This window comes from Mus caroli, chromosome 11, assembly GCF_900094665.2.
Source record: "Mus caroli chromosome 11, CAROLI_EIJ_v1.1, whole genome shotgun sequence".
Lineage (NCBI taxonomy): Eukaryota > Metazoa > Chordata > Mammalia > Rodentia > Muridae > Mus > Mus caroli.
Window position 1 is genome coordinate 71,538,709 of NC_034580.1, and position 21,062 is coordinate 71,559,770.

General features: G+C 48.0%; 1 protein-coding gene across 1 annotated transcript in view; it reads right to left on the reverse strand.

Annotated features, from left to right (window-relative positions):
• Abr (ABR activator of RhoGEF and GTPase) overlaps window positions 1-20,084 on the reverse strand; it is a 196,143-nt gene extending 176,059 nt beyond the window's left edge. Inside the window, exon 1 of the mRNA XM_021175886.2 lies at window positions 18,903-20,084. Coding sequence (XP_021031545.2) covers window positions 18,903-19,938 — 1,036 coding nt within the window. The 5' untranslated portion in view covers window positions 19,939-20,084. The remainder of the gene's footprint in view (window positions 1-18,902) is intronic.
• Between the last annotated feature and the right edge of the window lie 978 nt (window positions 20,085-21,062).

Sequence of the window (21,062 nt, forward strand, 5' to 3'; positions counted from 1 at the left end):
TGTAGACCAGGCTGGCCTCGAACTCAGAAATCCGCCTGCCTCTGCCTCCCGAGTGCTGGGATTAAAGGCGTGCGCCACCACGCCCGGCTACATCTTGATTTCTTAATGTGGTAGAGTGGAAGTTAGGCCACTCTGGGAACCAGAGAAACACGAAACTTCTGATTCTGATTAATTTTTCCATAAACCATGCCTGAACTGATCCCTTAGACAGATGATGATTTAGAGGACAGAGAAAGCTAGCTGTCAGCCTGTCTGAGACCCGAAGGGCAAACCAAGGACAAGGGCCACCTCAGAGCAAGAAGATGCCTACTTCCCACCATTTTGGTGACTGTGAGTGATATTTAGTTTGAATTGGGTTTGCAGAGGTTGGTGGTCATTCTCTGCCCTCTGTGCAAGCTGCAGCCCAGCTCTGTCCTGCCCATGGTGATAGGCAGTGGTATATGGCAGGCCACTGTGCCTATCTATCTTCAAGAGCTATCAAGTGCTGAACAGCGCCTCTTCCCTGCCTTAAACTCAGTGATCAGCTGTCAAGGGTCTTCAACTTTAAATAAAGATTAATTTTTGGAGTTAGGCTTAGTGGTAAATGCCTGTAATGACAGTACTTGGGAAGTGGAGGCAGAAGGATCAGCCCTGGCTATTTAGTGAGTTCTAAGACAGGCTGGTACCTGAAGAAACCCTGTCTCAAAGGGGGAAGGGCTTCATCAATTTTTAGAATCCATGATACTAGTATATGTTGCTGCTATGCACTCCCCTCCTTTTCTCTCTCTGCCCCTCCTCCCTCCCACTCCCCCTCCCATTTATTCCCTATTTCCTTCCTTCCCCCTCCCCTTTCTTCCTTCCTTTCATGAATAACCGCTATCCACCATGGTTGACTTAAGTGAAATATGTAAATTACTCCTTAACAAATCTAAATTACCTACCTTAGCAAAGCCAAATGCTAAAAATGTCTATAAGACAGAAGCAGTTTAAAAGAAGAAAAGAGCCAGGGATTTAAGGTCTGAATGTACGAGCTAGGGATGTGACTCAATGTGACTCAATGGTAGGATGTTGGCCTAGCATTCCTGAAGCCCCAGGTTTGATTTCCAGAAGGCAGTGTTGGGGATTAGATCTATTCTGGGTGTGGTAGCAGCACTCAGGCCAGCCCTAGCTACATATTAAGTCCTTATCTCAAAGACAAAAATAATAGAGTTTAGGCCTCTAATTCCTGCCTTGTGAGACGGAGGAATCAGAGAGGTACATGACCAAGTCAGGCTAAGTAAGACGCTGTCTCAAAACAAAAGAATAATAATAGTAAATAAAAAATTAATAGCTTGCATCTAGAAATTCTGGTTGTAAATGTTTCTACCCCAATCTAGCACAAAGTATATGTTTATAGTGGCTAAGTTGTATTTGTCCTCTCGCTTAAAAAATAGAATATTGCCTGAATGAAATTCATACCCAGTCCTCTCCCCAATTCAGTAGAGCCAAGTTTGGGATTGTCCTCTGAAAGCTGAGAACACCAGGGCCTGCAGGAGAGCAGGTCTACAAGAGTTCAGAAGGCTGGTGTGTTGCTTGGTTTTGCCAACTTCATACAAATCTAGAGAATCTGAAAAGAAGGAACCTCCACTGAGGAATTACCTCCATCACACTGGCCTGTAGACACGTTTATCTGGCGTCTTCTTGATTAGTGATTGATGTGGGCGGGCCAGCTCACTGTGGCTGGTATTATCTTTTGGCAGGGGGTCCTAGGACTTACAAGAAGGTAGGCTGAGCAAGCCACAAACAAGGCAATACCCATTGTTCCCCACGAGCTTTGTCCTGACTGCAGGTTCTTGCCTTGAGTTCCTGCTCTGATTCCCTTCAATCATAGACTATGACAAGGAAGCACAAGAGAAAATGCAGCCTTTCCTCACCCAAGTTGTTTTGGTCACGGCTTTTATTACAGCAACAGAAAGCAAACTAAGATACCCCATCTGTGTCCACATCTATGTCTACATATATGAGGTTCAAGCACTAGAACACTGAGGAAGTCTGGCTACCTGGGATGGTGTGACTGTAACATAATTGTTACATTCCAGTAACATAATTGTTACATTCCAAGGCCTGAGACCTAGTCTGGGGGATGGAGAAAGGGGCTTATTAGCCAGCTCAGAGGTACACTAGGAAAGGAGGGCATTTTTGTGGTCTGTGAAACAATCCTTAACACAAGAAATATAACCTCAAATGCCTATAGTAACTAGACAGCTGTGTAACACTGGTAGATACTGACATCTAAGTAGCACTTAGTATATGCCAGTCTGAACACACATTAACCCATTTCCTTTTCAAGTATCTGTTAAATAAACTATTATAGACCCCATTTTTTAGGGAAGTTATGTAATTTGCCTGTAGAAGTTATGTAATTTGCCTAAACTCATGCAGCTAAATTATGCAGAGGCAAGACCCAAGGCCAGGAAGCTCACACTTGAGTCTTGCTTAGACCATTACCTTTCATACTCTCAGCGCTTGTAGACGCAGGGGTTGAGGAAGAAGGTTAGAACAACTGGCAAAATCCCACCTAGTCTACCGGATGCCTGATCTGTTAATCTCCCCATCAGTCGAGAGAGATTAAAGAAACAATTTCATTTCATTTTAGCCCTCTGCAATTCAAACAAAGCAGGTCACCAGACTGTACTGAGCTTGGAGTGTAGTCCCAGCTGCCTCCCATCTGACCAAAAGTCTCTGGTGGGGATTGTGGGTCTAGAGACCAGAGGGAGTTCCCTCAGCTAACAACAGCACCCTCAGGTCCACTGATATGAATAATTAATTTGTTTTAGCATTGCTGCCCACAAAGGTTACCAACAAGCCCAACATTCAGAAAGCAACCCAATGCCCTTCTAAGACAAAGAAGGCAGGCGTAGGAGGTACTAGGAAACCCTGGGGAGCCCCATCATAAAATCTGGTGGGGCTATCTGTGTTCAAAGGGAGCCGGGATGCCAGCCTAGCCTGTGAGCCTGCTCTGGTCTAGTTGCCTCAGTGGGGCCATAAGAGTGTCAGCAAGACTCATTAGAGCTGTGACATGCTGTGGCTTTCACTACCGTCAGTGGGAGTGGACTCGAGATTTCTCCAGATGTTTTAAAATAAGACAAAAAGGCACAATTATGCAGCCAAGCGAAGACAACGCAGCTGCATACAAAGCAGGGCTTTCTCTATAATAGGATCACAACCCAGCGAGCCTTGTGGAGGCCTCACCTTGCTCACTGCTGCTGAGAGGCATCTGTAATTGGACGCTCCACTGCTCCAGCTCTTAGATTATTCAAAGTGCAGGATTTCCAAGAGCCTCGGGTTTCAATTAAGAATATGACCAGGCAACCTGACGAGGATAATACTATTTTCACCCTTGTAATCTATTTCAGCAATGCTCAGGGCCACACGAGTAATGACTGTGACAAGGTTAACCAGCCTGCACCAAGTGTCTGCTGTGTGCCAGCTACTGTCCAGAGTACTTTATAAATACATACTGACCTGTGTAATCGTCACACAACTTAATTAGACATTGATTTTGTATGAGTATGGTTTCCTTGGTCTACAGATATAGACACCAAGACACAAAAAGGCCAAGAAACTCACTCGAGGTCACACCATAATTATGTAAAGGAGCTAGGACTTGCGTCTAAGTAATATAGCCCCAGGCCTTGACCATCACACTAGTGACTGTTTGTATTTGCACAGCTCTGACTATAAGTCACACCTTGTGATACTTACTCTTTGTACATTAGAATTTAAACTGAGAGGTAGGTGTGTGTGTGTGTGTGTGTGTGAGTGAGTGAGAGAGAGAGAGAGAGAGAGATACATCCCCAGGCCTCATTTAATTTTACAATACCAAATGAGGTCAAATCATCCCTTTTTCTTTCAGGAAAGAAAATGTCTCAAAGAGAGGTAAAATAGTTAGTGGGGCAAATGTCTGGCTACAGAAAACATGGCTGTAGCCCTGGTGTGTTAGTTACTCTAGGCCTAAGATATTCTCACTCACAATTTCTGAAAATTGCAGTCCAACACAGGACAGCATGGTGGACCATCTTAGTCCAAGGCAGCACGGGCTTATACAGCTCCACATATTGACAACTAGGAGCCCAATCATAATCTTCAATGGCCGGCCCCTAGGGACCTGTTTCCTCCAGCCAGGGCCCAGCTCTTAAAGATGCCACAGTATCCCCAAACAGTGCCAGGAGATGGGAAACAAATTTTCAAAACATGAATCTTTGGGGACATTTCATGTCTAAATTTTAACACTCACATTCCTGTGACTCAGAGCCAGGCAACACCTTACAGGGTTCAGTGTCCCAGCTCATTTAGCTTATTGGATTTCATAAAATTCATGACTAGAAAACCATCCAGTCCAATCACATTATCTCAGACCTACAGCCTGAAGAAATTAATAGTTAGTGGTGAAGGCTGAAGATGCAGCTCGGCTGGTAGAGCATTTGCCTAGCATGCATGAAGCCCTGGGTTGGGTCCCTAGTACTGCATACACCATTCATGGTGGCTCATGATAGTAATCTCAGGACTCCTGAGGTCCAAGCAGAAGAACCAGAACTTCAAAGCCATCTGTGTGGTCAATGCCTGTAATCACAGCACTTGAGGTCAGGCAAGAGAATCCAGGGTTCAAGGAAACCCCCAGGTGCAAACGAATCCTGATCATCAAGTTAACATTGAAGCAGCTTTGGTGAGGGAGGAGGGGGTGGAGGTTGGCTTTTTGAAATAGGATTTCTCTGTATAACAGCCCTGGCTGTCCTGGGACTCACAGAGATCCACCTGCCTCTGTCTACCAAGTGCTGGGGATTAAAGGCTGGTGCCATCATGTTCATCTGGCAGCAGCTTTATTAAAGGCAAGAACAGTTATATAAATAAATTAGAAACCTGGGGGCTCTAAAGTCTGAAAAGAATAAAATGAGAAAAAGCCACCATAAACGAGGCATGGCACTAGCACTCAGGAGGCAGAAGCAGTTAGATTTCTGTGTGTTCAAGGCCAGAATGGTCTACTTAGCATGTTCCAGAGACGCCAAGGCTACACAGTGAGACCTTGTCAAAAGAAAAAAAAAAGAATGAATAGAAGAAAAGAAAGGAAATCGAGGGGAGGGGGAAGAAGGGAGAGAAGGAACAGAGAATCCCAGCTCTTGAATAGGGCAAACAAGAAGTGTAGATGAAGAAAAAGGTAACAGTAATAGAGGGAAGCCAGATGACATCACAGTGCTGTGATCCCAAAGCCTACCTTTATAGTTTGGGGCTAGCCTGAGCTACAGGAGCAGAAGGAAAAGGAGGATGAAAAAATGGGGGAGAGAAAAAGTAAAAGGTCTTTTAATTCTTAGAGGCCAATAGCCTGCCTAGGTATTCCAAATCCCACAAAATCCTCACTTGAAGGGATGGAGAAGCGGCTCAGTGATAAGAGCACTGGCTGCTCTTCCAGAGGACTGGGGTTCAATTCCCAGCACCCACATGGCAGCGTACAATCGTCTATAATACCAGTCTCAGGGTACCCAACATCTCCTAATCCTTCCCAAACAGCCACAGTCTGCAGACCAAGTTTTCAGAAACCTGAGACTTATTCAGGAGACAGTTCATTCAAACCACCACACCATCCCTAAAACGTAAATAAAAATAAATGGACAGGGTCTGAGTAGATGGCTCAGCAGTTAAGAGCACTGGCTACTCTCTCTCTTACAGAGTATCAGGGTTCAACTTCCAGCACCCACATGGCAGCTCACAACCATTGTAACTCTGAGGAACCCAACAACATCCACATGGCAGCATGGGCATCAGGAGCCTTCAGGCCTCCTTGGGCATCAGGGACTCACTAGACAGACAACCAGTAAAATACCCATACACATAAAATAAATGAATTAAAAACAAGTCCTTACTTGAAAATACATGATCAGTCAGGTACAGTAGCTCTTGCTTGCCATCCCAGCATCAGAGAGGCATGAGCAGGAGGATCTTGAGTTCAAGTCCAATCTGGACTATATATAACGAGACCCTATTTCAAATTATATACAGTCACCAAAAAACCACAATCATTCTTCTACTTGTTCAACAAAAGCATTATGTCATCCTTGTCTAAGAGGCAGTGATACTACAATTTAAAAACTGACCTGTGCAAAGAGGAATGGAGAGGGTGACTTACAGTTATATAGATGCCCTAACTTACAAGCATGCAAAGTTCGGGGAAGGATGGTGGAGCCAATACTGAGCTGTTTTCCAAAAGCCATTCACAGTTCCTTTCCCCTAACATCCTTCACAGTGAGCTGAAGAGCCAAGATTCCTGATCAGACTCCCTTGCAGCTAAAGATGGTCATGTGACCCAGCTTGGCCCCAAAGTGTGACCAATTAGGAGTAGTCAGGTAGGACTTCCATGAACACTTTTTTTTAGAATTTAGTTTTAAAACAAGTTCTTACTCTGTAGCCCAGCCAGGTCTAGAACTCACTGAGACCAATCCTGATGCTAGGATTATGAACACAAACCACCATCCTTGGCTCCATTCTTACAGGGACATCCAGCCAATGATTAGCTTGAATCCTTTGTTTCCTTCCCTCCCTAAATCCCAAGCACACACAGGTAACTCAGCATATACACATTTCAAACTGTGATGTCACAAGCAAGAGGGCAAACATCTTCCCAGTGTAAGACAATGGGAGGATTTGAAACTGAAGTCCCTGCTGAGCCAGTCCTCCCAATGGGAGGAAAACAAACCCGTAGCCCACAAAGTCACTATAGTGAATGACACCTAAAATAGCACCAACTCAATTTTCTTATGGTTCTGTACCTTGGAAACCTGAAGCAGTTCTTACTCTGTAGCCCAGGCTAGCCTAGGGCTTACACGCTAACATGGAGGTGCTGGCAGGGACAAATTCCTTTCAGGAGAATGGAGAACTCATCTTTTTTTTTTCTTTCTTTTTTTTTTTTTTTTGCATTCTGTGGCTTCCAGACACCACTCACATTTCTTGGCTAGTTATTTCTTTCTTCATATTCAAAATCAGTAGCAAGGAGTTATATCACCCTGACCAACACACACACACACACACACACACACACCCCCCAAAGTCCCTAGCTTACTCTCATCTTCAAAGTCTCTTTGTTTTATATACAAGGGTCAGGAATTAGGATCCTCTTTGAGGACCAAAATTTTGCCTATCATGGCTACTGTGGAGGTACAGGGCTGCAGTGTAAGCACAGGAGAAGGGAGTTTTCAGTTCCTTGGTATGTGTATGTCTTCTGTGTACCACACGCATGCCTGGTCCCTGTGAAGGCCAGAAGAGAGTAATTGGATCCCCTAGACATGGAATTACAGACAATTGTGAGCCACCATGCAAATGCTGGGACTCCAACATGGGTTCTCTGTAAGAGCAGCCAGTGAGCCTGCTGAACCAAGCTGCCCAACCTGCTCAACTCTCAGCTGCCCAAATGAACTCCTGACTGAGAGCCAAGTTCTAGTTCTTTGTGGGGAAGACAGAGAAGGCTTCACAGAGCAGGAAGCCACCTATCCTAGGCTTGAAGGATGAATCAAACTCTGTCCTGAAGACAAGGCAGAGGGGCAGTCACGACAAAAGCAGAAAGGGAAGCATGTGCTACACAAAGCTCTCAGTACTGCTGGGCACAGCACATGTATGAAGGAGGAGGGAATTTCCCAGATAGCTTTGTAAAAAAAAAAAAATTCTCAGATCTTACTCTTTGTATATGGTGAGCCACTGCAGTTTGTGAATAAAGGTACAAATTTTGACTTGGGAGCATAGAGCGACCATTTCTCTTTAATGTGAAATGTAACATGAGGCTGGAGAGGAAAAGCTAGAGGCAAACCAACTGGTCCTTGAGGTAGTCTGGGTGGGGATGAGGGACCTCTAGCTACTCATAAACATTTGTTGAGCACTTCGCAAGTGGCTAGGCACGATGATAACCTGAAGCTACAACACAGACAGCAAAGTCAGAACAAGATCCCATGTCAGTTTGACAATTACAACCAAAAGCATAAATGGTGTTCAGGGGAGGAGCCTCATGCATGGGACACTGGTCCTGCCTGAGACCTAAAGCATAGACAGGAAGAATGGGACCCAGAATAACTAAGGCGGTCCCATGCAACAGAAAGGGGCCCCAGTAATGGGTGGCTAATGAGGCCAACAGCCCCCCTTTAAAATATTAATTTTTATTTTTAATTATGTGTATTTGGGGTAAGAGGTATGTGCACATGTGAGTTCAGGTACCCATAGACACCGGAAGAGGCTTCAGATCCCCTGGAACTGGGTTTACAGGTGGTTGTAAGCCACCTCACACCGGTGCTAGGAATCAAACTTGTGTCCTCTGCTGGCCATCTTTCCAGTTCCCAAAGGCCCTTTGTGTATATATGTCACCCCCAGAAGCAAAAGGCCCTGATGCTTTCCCATATACCAGGTTGTTGCTTTATTTTTCCTTGAGACAGAATCTCTTGTAGCCCAGCATGGTCTCAAACACACTATGTAACCAAGGAGGACTTTGAAATTCTGATCCTCTAAAGTCCACCTCCTTAGGACTAGGGTCACAGGCCATGCCTCATGACACTCCATTTAACATTTATCAGGTGCTGGGAACTGAACCTCGAGTTTGTTTTTCAAGACAGAGTTTCTCTGTATAGCCCTGGCTATCTGGAACTCACTCCTTAGACCAGGCTGGCCTCACACTCAGAAATCTGCCTGCCTCTGCCTCCTTCTTGTGAATATTTTAAGCACTCTACCAACTAATAACAATCTCAGACTCTGACCAGCTTCACATATTTTAAATCACTGCACACGACAAATGAGGAGATGGAATGGGGGGGGGGGGNACCTAAGTCCTGGGGGGGGGGAGCGGCTAGCGGGAGGGGGGAGCAGCTAGCGGGAGGGGGGTGTCTAAGATTAGAGTGAAATATAGTGGTAATATCATAACTTTGTGAATGTTCTAAAACGCAAAACCGAATGCAATCAACAGCCAATTTAATAGTATATGAGTTCTCAATAGAAAAATTAATCACAGCACTGAGCAATCTTGGGGGCTGGCCAGTTAACCCATTGCAGCCAGTTTCCTCATCTGTGGAACATCGTCTTTCCTCCCCACCCCCTTTTTTCCTTGCCATCCTGGGAATTGAACAGAGGTCATCCTCTTGCATACTGAGCAAGAACTCTGCCAGTGAGTACTATACCCTTAAGCCTTCCGTTTTCTTTTGAGGTAGAATCTCATTAAGTTATTCAGGCTGCCCTTTAAGCTTCTGAGCCTCCCACCTCTGAACGGCTGAGATTTCAGGCATGCGCAGTAGAGTAACAACGGGAAACCAGGCTTCACGCGGCGCAGACAGTAGGTACTAAGCATATTTTAGTTCCTTCTCTCCTAGGTGCCAATAAGCCTTTAAAACTATCTTTTGCTCAGCAATCACAAGACGTGTCATGAGCTCGAGGCAACCCACCTTCAGACAGACTAGTCTCAGGCAGAGGATTGCAAGACTCAAAACGGGAAGAAAAGGAAGCCGACTTTCACGGTGGAGACGCTGCAGATTTTCTCTGCAGCTAATATGGTGCAGAGGTGACAAGGGAGATGCATGTGACAGAAACGGCTGCGTGCAGAACGGTGGTGAGGGAAGCTGGCGGGCATAGAGACTTCTACTCATAAATTTTGTTTGATATGCAAACAGAGCCCAGCGTCCACATCGGACAACTGGGCAGCAGCGCAGCTCTGATGTTTGGAGATGGTTCACGATCCACCCTCAAGACCCAAAACACCTCAATTGTCTAGTACAGGATTAAGGAAGAGAAGTTGTGGGGTTTGTTGTTTGGGTTTTGGGGGGATTTTGTTTTTGCTTTTTTTTTTTCTTCCCCTGAGCTTCACACCTCGAGTTATGATAGTTGCTTTGCTAGTGCCTGCCTAGTGCTCAGCCGGCCTTCAGAAAGATACTGCTGAGAAACAGACCATAGTCGCTGCTCTCAGGGAGCCAGCCAACCCTTGACTCGAGAGCGATGCTTTGGAAGACAACAGGCATCGTGCCTTGCAGAGAGAAGGGGTTCTGTTGTCATTTGTCCACTGGGTCAATGAACTGATAGATGGCATAATAATAAAAACAATTGTGCAGTGTGGACTCACTCTAAGCATCACAGCCGGGATGGAGTCGTTGGAAAGGCTCGTGCCAGAGGCTGCTAGCTGCCTGCTCACTCTCTATTCTTCCATTTTTCCTTGTAACAGAGACCCCATTTGACTGGAGAGGGCCGTACGCCCTTATTCAGTACTCTATTTCCCAAACTCCCTGATAGCTAGGCTGATGTGATTAAAAACAGAAACTGTCATGAGAGACAAGACAGTTTCTAGGAAACCTCTCAAATAGCAGACCCAGCAACTGCCACTCCCTTTTTTTCCCTGTTCTTAAAATTCTTGCCTGAAGCATAAGTGTGATGGGTGGATCTCCAGCAGCCATTTGGGACCATGATACAAAAAGATGAAAGAGCCTAAATCACTCATGATCACACAGTCACCAACCATCTCCAGATTGTTTATCTCCAGAGTTCATATGACAGATAATAAAACTCTCACCTTGCTTAAATACCAACGTAAGACTTTGTCCTATGTAGCAAGTCCATATCTTAACCAATACAGGTTCTATGGAAGAGCCAGACCTCAGAGGGTAGACTTGGGGATTTAGGGACTCATGAGCATGCACCTCAAATGCCAGAAAAGAGCACATAAAAAGGACCAGCATCAAGAATGTTAGCTTGAGCAGGCAGAGGAAAACAAGAACCATGGAAATCCCAGCTTCTGGCTTCGCAGAAGGAAAAGGACCAGAGGCCACAAACAACCAAGGTTGAAGGAACAACACATTTATGGACTGAGGAAGAAGGGAGGAGAGAAAACAAACCGAACAAACTGTATCTGAGAGCCTCTTTATGTGACAAGATGCAAATAGGGGGTGTGGCTTAGTGACAGAATGTTTTCCCAGCATGCACCAGGCTCTGGCTTCCATGTCCAACATGGAAGGAAGAAACAGAGGGGATGATGGGAGGGACAGGAAGGAGATGTAAATATGAGCCCAGCTCAGCCAACTGGAAATCTCTGGACTTAACAGCTAAGGGAGCCATCTAAGAGCAGCTAAACCTATGAGCTGGTGGTGTGCTCTGTGATTTCCATACATTATCTCATGAAGGCTTCATAACAAGTCTAAGGTATACTCCCATTACTGCCACCTCCATCTCACAGACAAAGAACCTGAAACTCGGAGAGAGTCGGAAAGTCGTCTCATGGAAATATCCCAACCCTGCAGCCCTGTCTGCTGACCAGACACACTGCTTTTCCAGTGTGGAAGGAGGGTTTGTTTGTTTGTTTTGTTGTTGTTATTAAGATTTTTCAAGGTTTTACGTTTTTTAAAAAGTGTTCCATCTCTCCAGTCCTAAGAATAAGTGTGTATGTGTCTACACCAATATTTAAAAGACAGTAAATTGAGGTCTGAAGAGGGGGTTCAGCAGTTAAGAGCATTTACTGCTCATATAGAGGACCTGGGTTCAGTTCCCAACTTCCACATGGCAGTTCGTTACAGTCCTTAACTACAATTCTAGGGAATCCTATACTCTCTTCTGGTTCCATGAGCACCAGGCATGAACATGGCATATACATACACATGCAGGCAAAATGCATGCATGTGCATGCGCCCAGCCTCACAGACACACAGACACACACATGATAAATGCTTTTTAAATTTTATTTTTATTTTAATGTGTTTTGCCCGCATTATGTCTGTATGACAGTGTCAGAAACCCTGGAATTACAGACAGGTAGGTGTGAGCTGCCATGTGGGTGCTGGGATGGCCAGTGGTTCTCAACCTTCCTAATGCTGTGACCCTTAATACAGCTCATGTGTAGTGACCCCAACTGTAAAATTATTTCATCACTTTATAACTGTAATTTTGCTACTGTTATGAATCATAATGTAAATACCTAGTATGCAGGATATCTGATATGCGGCCCCAAAGGGTTGCAACCCACAGGTTGAGAACCTCTGATCTAGAGGCAACTACAAAACAATTCTTAATCAGAAGAAAACCAGATAGACCAGAGGAATCGGTTTCAAGGCTGGTTGCATTCCATACTTGTATAGAGAGAAGGTTAACCAGACCCTCCTATTAATGATGAGGGCAAGACAGTGGAGACGAGCAGTGGAGGGAGGCAAGTCCTGGAGAGTCAGTGACTCAGTGTGGACTCTCCACGAACCACAACAAACCACCAGTGTGTATGTCTCAGGCAGTTCTGTGTTGGTGGCAGGGTTCACGACACAGCACAGGCTGGCCTGGAACTCCTGATTCTCCAACCTGAGCATCACGACTAGGATTACAGACGTGCACCACTGCACTTGGCACGCAAAAACATTTTAATATCGCTCCACAACAGGAACAGTATTATTTTATCATAGCTAGCGCTGAAAGTTCAATTTAAATTAAGTTATTCACACACATCCCTGTATGCAAGGGATTTCTCCCAGCGCAACAATCTCATTAGTCATTGACAGTGTGTGTGTGTGTTTGTGTGTGTGTGAGAGAGAGAGAGAGAGAGAGAGCATCAAATTACAAATGAGCGATTAACATGAGCATCCAGCAGGAAATGCATTTTCCATGAAGATTAAAAATAAAAGGTCTCCATCAGAAGCCAGCAGAATCCAAGTGACAGGCTTCCAGGTATAGAGATCAGGCCCTGAGCTGGATGGCGTTGCCCCACATCTTTTATCCCAACACTCCGGAAGCAGAGGCACTGGAGGTGGGGGGGATCTCTTGAGTTCAAGACAAGCCTGGTCTACAGAGCAAGTTCCAGGACAGCCAGGGCTACACAGAGGAACTCTGTCTCAAAAACAAAAGCAAGAAAAGAAGAAACGAGATGAGACGAGACGAGAACCCAGGCCCTGAACGGCTGGCCCAGTATGACATTGCAAGCAGAATGCCATGAGCCAGCTTCATGGACAGACCCGTGTTCCAGTGCCAGCTCCAAAAGCTCTCTCTCTACACAGCTCTGGTTGGCTCCTACAGAGCCGCAGAGGCACCTGTAAGATGAGGCTAACCACTGCCATCTGCAGAGGTGCCCTGCTCCTCTGTCACCTAGCCTCCAACAGACTACAGCTTTAGTGTCCTCTAGTTAGATTCCTGGAAGAGGCTGAGAACACAATTGGAGCAGCCCAGATCTGACTCCTATGCTCTCTTTGGAGTCTTGAGTGTGACTTTAAGATTGCTTTCATGGTCCAGGGTTCTCATCTGCCTGCGGTAAACAGGAACACAGGTCTAGCCTAGGGTAGCACTTTACTGTGCTATTATTGGGATTGGGAGCATGTCACATCACACATGTGGAGGTCATAGGTCAGCTCTGTGAAGTTCACTCTCTGGCTCTCTCCTTCAACTTTTATGTAGGCTCCAGGATCAAAGGCAGATCTTCAGGCTTCCACAGTCAGGTGCAAGCACTAAGCCATCTCCCCAGCTCACATTCCTTATTTAGATATTTTTTCTTTTTATAAAACATGCAGGGCTGGTGAGATGGCTCAGCAGTTAAGAGCACTGACTGCTCTTCCAAAGGTCCTGAGTTCAAATCCCAGCAACCACATGGTGGCTCACAGCCATCCGTAACAAAATCTGATGCTCTCTTCTGGAGTGTCTGAAGACAGCTATAGTGTACTTACATATAATAAATAAATAAATATTAAAAAAAAACATGCAGACCATGGCGGCCCCAAACTCATGATCCTCCTGCTCCAGCCTCCCAAATGCTGATAGCCAGGCATATGCCACTCTATCCGGTTCCCTACTTAGGGTTTAACAGTAGCCACCCATCAAAAAGGTGTTTCTTTATCTAAAAATTAAGGTTTCTGCTCAGCAAAAAGATAGTGAAAACGATGAGGGTGTCCTGAACACAGCCTGCATGAAGCATGACCTTGATAAATGCTTGCTGAGTAGGACAGATGGAGGGAGGGAGGGGATAAGGAGGGAGGGAGGGAGGTAGGAAGGGGAGGGAAAGGAGGAAGGAAGGGAGGGATGGATGGAAGGAAGGGAGGGTCCAAGGGCTAAAAAGGAAAATTGGAGAAAGAGTACTGGGGCTGGGCTACAGTGCAGTGGTAGAGGGCTTCTTTAGAATACACAAGGCCCTTCATGCATGGGTTCAATCCCTATATCAGAGGCAAAGAAAGGCTGTGTGGCGAAAACTTGTCTCCACTGAACAAAATACTTTGGCATTTGCACTGAAGCCATTAGATGACCATTTTCTGACAGTCAAAAGGATGCTGGACTTAGAAAAGCCACCTGCAAGCTTTGTTAGAGGACAGTATCTGGGTCCACAAGCAGTGCAGACACACAAAAGAAACCACAGTCTGCAGAAAGGACTCATGAGCCCTGAGGACAGACCCCTTGACTCTGCGTCAATGGAGGTGCAGAAGCATGCTAGCATCCAAGGGAAACACCAGCCTCCACTGAAGGATATTCAGCTATAGGAGCCCAGGACTCGCTGGCCACTGAGGGGAAGTCTGAAATCTAGCAATATACCCCGCTACCTTTGAGGCCCCGTTCACAGGAGCCCCATAAGTAGGTGGCAGCCCTGCGAGGTGACCCCAGCTCCTAATGGTTTAGAGTCTGGTAGGGATTTCGGTGATAACAAAGACTATTATGGCACAGCCATAATGGACTTCATGGTCAGAATGACATAGCCATACATGGACTTCATGGTCAGAATGACATAGCCATAATGGACTTCATGGTCATGATAAGTCAAGTGTGCTATTAACCAATCTAAACAGCTTCCTAGTTCCCTGAATTCAATCTTCCCAATTCTCCTGGGAGGTACACACTAACACTTGTAGCAGGAAGCTTAGCATTTGTTTGATAACAATGGACTTGGGAATCAGACTGCCTAGGTATTCCGTTTGTAAACTGGGTGACTGGTGGCGTGTCCTTTGGGCTTCCCAAGCCTCAAGTTTATGTCTCACGAGGCTGTATGTCATAAACTCATAACTGGGGATAAAGTACTCAGGACAGGAGCTGACAAAAGTAGGCCAAGTCAGTGCTGTTCCTTATTGCTGCCTGTGAAAGGCAGGCTGAGACCTGGAGAGCCCAGTGACCTGCCCAGGGCCTCATATCTAGTGTGAAGGGCACCAGGAAGACTCAGGTCTAACTTCACAGTACGTATGACCCAACACATCAGATTCTGCCCCCCTCACCCCACTCCATTCACACCTTTGCCCTTTCTCAACCACCAAGTGCTAATCATGTCAACATGAGCTAGGCTTTTTTTCAAACCAATCAAGGCAATAGAGACCAAGAAACGATGCCTAAAGTGACCTAAAGTGAACTGGCATGCTTATTAATTAGACTCTGATTTTCTTCTCCTATGTGAAGTAAAACCCCAAAGATGTTTAGGCTTATGGATCTGTTCATTTTTTCTTTTTTCTTTTTGGTTTTTCGAGACAGGGTTTCTCTGTATAGCTCTGGCTGTCCTGGAACTCACTTTGTAGACCAGGCTGGCCTCAAACTCAGAAATCTACCTGCCTCTGCCTCTGCCTCCCGAGTGCTGGGATAAAAGGCGTGTGCCACCACATCCGGCTCTGTTCTTTACTTAGTAGAAAATGTCCCTTTTCCACAGAGGGGGAGCCCCTTAGTTATTTTATATGTTACCTCAGGGTTCTCTCTCCTTCAAACCCTGTGGCTAAGGTAAAGCCTGCTATATGATCCAATAGCATCTGCCCTGCAGTTAAGTCCTCTGGATACAGATATGGCACGTGGTCATCGGTAGAGATGGAGAAATAACACATGGGACCAATCCAAAGAGCTTCAAGAGCCAAGCTTAATGCTCTGCCCTGCTCCTGCCCTGTTGCCTGGAAGCTTCTAGGAAGGGCCTGAGTGGATCCAGAATATTCTGGAAGTAGAAGGTTTTGTAGAGTCAATTCGGCCTACAGAAGTAGTTAGTTCATATACCCACATGCTCACTACGTCCCAGGCCTGCTCTTTAGAGATGGTAGCCCGTCTATTCAACAGTGTGAGGAAGTCCTGTTTTACTAAGGCAGAAAGTAAACCACAGAAACATCAAATAACTCCTCCCACTGTCACACGTGCACTGCAATGCAGAGACCATGGGCCTTTTCCATTTTCTAAATAAGGGCTACATAGCTGAGGCTAACTAGGAGTTCTCCATCCTCCTGCTGCAGCCTTCGGGAGTGCTGGGATTGCAAGTGTGTGCCATCACCTCTGACACACACACTTCACAAACATTGTGCTATAGGTTGTGGAAACGTACTTTTAAAACAGCGACACGAACTGTGTGCTATAATGCTTTCTTGTGTTTTCTTTCCCCATTCTTTCCTTCCCTCTTGGCTTTTGATGCTAGGGGCTGAACCCATGGCCGTGAACATGGGAAGCATGTGTCCTATCCATGAGCTACACTCCCTTTATCTATTCTGTTATGGCCTATTACAGATCCAGGCATGGTGCACACACTTTTAATCCCAGAACTGTGTAGGCAAAGACAGGAAGACCACTGTGAGCTCCAGGCCAGCCTGATCTATACAGTGAGTTTTGGATCAGTCAGAGCTGTACAGTGAGACCCTATCTCAAAAACAAACAACAACAAAAAAGACAAAAAATTAACATATCACTCTGGACTAGTGAGATGGCTGAGGCACAGGCATCTGTCACCCAGCCTGAGGACCTGAGTTCGATCCTTGGGACCCACACGATGAGAGGAGAGAATCAAGTCACAGAAGTTGTGACTGACACAACTCTGACTTTCACGTGTGCACTGTGGCACATGCAACCCCCCCCCACACACACACACACAATCAGTGTAAAAATATACCATTCGACAAATACTTCCAGAAACTTAGTATATGTTAGTCACATTTGTATAAATGGAGACCCAAAAAGTTCCTATTCTCCTATAGTTCCCGTTTCACCAGGGATTAAGCTTGAGTACAGGAAGAGATATTGGATCCATATACAAAACAGTGGTGTCTGAGGAGCTAATTTAATGAGAACTCCAGGAAAAGCAAGCAAAGATGACCTCACGAGGCTTCCACCGCCTGCAGCCTGTTCTGCAGTGTAAGAAAAACTATCGATTGCTGTGACCCTGCATGTACATGTGTCACTGCATATGGTGTGCATATGCTTGCATGTGTGTGTGTGCTCTATCATACTCCTCCCTGAGGTTTTGGAGAGAAGAAGGCGGGATCTCCACCTGCAGCTGTGAGGGGGTTTCCTATACAAGTCTGCCTTGAGGAGAGCCTAGAAGACTTGGCTTTGGCACGCCTCGCCAAGGCCACTAGTGCCAGAGCGTGTGCTCCGCTGGAGTCTTTGGTCTAAAGGATAGAGAACCTTTTCCTCACTGATCTGCCCTAGGAACACCTTTGTTGTTAGCATGTGCTGGTTTCTACTTTAGCATCTTTACCTTTTAGCATCAAGGTACTAAAGAACAGACTGCCTGCAGAATTAGCAATCACTCCTGGGGAAGATCCAGAGCACGGAGAGTACCTGACAGAATGACTGATGTGGGTCTTGGGAGCAATGGGACAGGCGCCAACTACAAAGCACCCGAGGTGACTTCAGCCTCCGAGGAGGGCATTTGAAACCTGGCACCAGAGAAAAATCTTCGATTCTCGCTTTAAATTAAAGGGGAACATTAAAAAAATGACTACGAGCAGGGGTGGCAGAAGCATTACCTATGGGAAGTGCAGCCAATATCTGCTAATGAATAAGTGTAATTGATCAAAACAGATGACTTGATGGATCTTCCAAATGTGCTTTTAGCAAAGTGGACAGTCTCTCATTCCAATGCAAACTCGCCCAGAGAAGACCTAATAATGGAGATTTTGGAACAAGCCCAGAATCACTGATGTGTCTCCCCACACACAGCCCACCCCATTCACAGAGCAAGAAGGCATCTTAAGTTCCTTGCTGCAACACAGTCAACCCAGACACCAATGCATGCCAACACCAATGCATGCCAATGTCACTGGAACACTGGCACTTAGGATGTAGCAAAGGGGCAGTTGCATATCACCCAGTTAACTATTCCTCCTTACCTAGTTCTACTCCCTGATCTATGGAGAGCTGAACAGCCTTTCAAGTTCAATGCAGTGGCTCATTAATTTAGACATTATTTATGGAACACTGTGGTCACAAGAGGATTCAAAGACAACTAAGACCAGACCCTGACCTCAAGAAAGATGGCAGACTGGAGAGGAAGCAAAAGACACAGGACGGTCTCAGCTCACCTGTTCGAACACATCTCAAATTCAGTTTTCTCCTCTATCAGGGGAGGTATTGGGTCAAACAGGCTCTCTAGGAACCAGGCCAGCTCAAGACTGGGATTCCAAGCCCTTCCCTCTTCTCGGGCTCCTGGGAAGCCTACAGACCCCAGAGTAGCCTTCTGAGAAAGAAGAGTGCTCAGCAAAGAGGAGCATTACAGTAAATGAGGTCCCCAGCAAGAGATGCAGGCTGGAGAAAATGCAAGGTAACTTCAAAACATTTGGGGAAGGACTTCCCCACTAAGAAATCTCAGGGAAAATGGGGACTTCTGGAGCTTCTGCCTAGAGTACTATTAGGGTGGTGCAAAAGACTCTGGAGGACCTGTGAGGAGTGAGGGCTGAAGACTAAGACTAAAGAAAGATCCTGCCAAGGTCTAGGCAAGTGCGCCATTCCACCACGCTCCTCCCCTCCCCCGCCCCTCGCGAACCCCGGCACAGCCATCATGCTTATTTTCATAAACTCACCGAAACCCCAAAATCACTTCGCGCGCTCTTGTTTTGCGTTCCACAGATAGCTTTACAGAGGGGGTGGGGGGAGGCTTCCCAACTGCCCACGGTTAAAAGGACCACCAAGGTCTTCCATGGCTGGGTACCAGCAGCCAGCAGGATAGATCAGCCAGGTACCTAGAACAGGGGTATGCTTACCTGCGGAGAAGTCTTCGTGGTCTGAGCTGTTGTGGCTGCAGTCACTGCCTCTCTCTGGCGAGCTGTGACTGGGCGAATCCCGGTCCGGCACGCGCAGGAACCTCTTGCGCCCCCACTGGGCGAGGTGCTCCCGAGCCCCGCGTCTGGGGGACTCATCCTCCGCCTCCAGCTGCTCCAGGTCTCGACTCCGCCGCCGGTGGTGCCGCCAGCCTCCGGAGATCAGGTGCATCCAACGGTGGGGACTGCAGGGCCTCGCGGGTTTCTCCGCCTCATCGCGGGTCCCAAACCGGCAAGGGGCCATAAGTAGGTGGCCGAGGACGAATTTCTCATTCAAATCCACCATCTCGAAGTCGTGGTCACTGCAGTCGCCTCCATCATCCCCACCCGAAGCGTCCGGTTCGCCCTCCTCCGAGCCCCGCCCTGCCCGGGTCTCAGAGGACCGCTCCTCTCCCGGTACAGTGGACCCCGTGCCATCGTGGCCGGGGGGCACACAGTCTTCTCGGAGCCTGAAGAGCAAGCGAGGCTGCACCAGTTGCTGGTGGATGGCAGCGGTCAGACTGCGCACGGCGCCCCCTCCTTCCATCGCCCCGGGCCAGGCAGGAAGGTCCAGGCACACGTAGGGGGACGGCTCCGCTGGTGTCGCCACCTCCGAGTCCGGGTGCGCGGGGCCAGGGGAATCTGGGTCGCGACCCGCTGCGCCCTCCTTGTCGCGCGGCGGCGGCGCGCGCACGGGCCCGGCTGGCTCCTGCTCCTTCACCGAGGCTCCTCCGCTCCCTGTGTCGCTGCTGCAGCCTCCGCCGTCCCCGCCCTCTGACCGCCCGCCCGGTAGCTCCATCTTCCCTCCAGCCAGGGCCGCCTGCAGGTACCAGACTTTGAACTTCTCCTCGGCCAACACCTGTTGCAGACGCTTCAGGTTGAGTTTGCAACGCTCGAGCTCGCGCTCCATGTCCGGCACCGATTCCAACTTCATGACCGGAGTCTCCTCCCCTGGGAACTCGGCCTGCCAGTGGCGTTCAAACTCCTGCGGGTCCCACATACTGGCCCGGCCGTCGGGCCTCCCGGGCCCGGCTGCTGTGCGCCTAAGCCGGCTGAGGTGGCGCCTGGAGCTCGCTCGGAAGCGCGTGCTGTCGCAGTCGCTTGTCCCTCGCTCAGTCCCTGGAGGAGAAAAAGGGGGGAAAAAAAATAAAGTTTTTCCCCTTCCGCCCTCGTGCGGTTTTTTTTTTTTTTTTTTTTCCCTTCTTCTGGGTTTCGCCTCCCTGACGTAAGCAGCCGCCCGGCTGCGGGGGCGGGAGCCCGGGGCCGCTAGCGCCGAGACCGCGGTCCCTAGCTACACGGCTCGGCCCGGTGGGCTCGGGCGCGCGGAGAGCAGTGGTGGGGGCGGAGCCTCGGTGGCGCAGGGCCAGGGCCTGCGGGCGCGCCTCGGAGCCGCGCGGGCAGCTGGGCCAGGGCCAGGGCAGGGCCGGCCGGGCTGCCCACCTCGGAGGCGCAGGCGCTGCCCACAGCTCGGCCCGCTCGCACCCTCCGAGCCAGCCGTGTTGCGCAGCTCCAGCCGCAGCGCGCTATCCGCGCCCCCTCCCTGCACCCAAGCGCGCGGCCACGGGGAAGCGGGAACTGGGGCCAGGGAGCGCGCGAAGCTCTCTGGGTCCCAACCAACGCCTCCCGCCACACCCCATATCCCAACCCAGCCTCTCCCTCCAAGCTCTCCAAGACCCCCTACCTTGGGTCAGGGAGGCACCTGGGACCAATGAGAGAAAGAGGCGGGAAAGGCGATGTGGCAAGTTCCTTTGGGCTGCCCAGAGCTGGGATTTATCCATCGCCTTGGACTAACTTGCTCAAGATCAGCCACTACGCCCAAAATTGGGGATAAGGCTTTGGTGTTTGGGTACCTTTAAATGTTCTCTTCATTGCTCCCTAGAGATTTTTTCCGGGAATTGTGATGGTCCTGTGACCTCAAAGCCGAGGGCACTCTTGAGTGACTTGAGCCAAGCCATAGTTGCAGAGGCCTAGGTCTGGTAGATGACCTTCCACTCCGCCTTCTCATTGTAGCCTCAGGCAATGCCCTTAAAGGTGGGGAACAAAAACAGGAGCTGGGGGAAAGGCACGAGTGGGCCACGTGGGGACTCCAGCGTCATCTTCTCCGGTGAAGTTTACAGCCTGCAG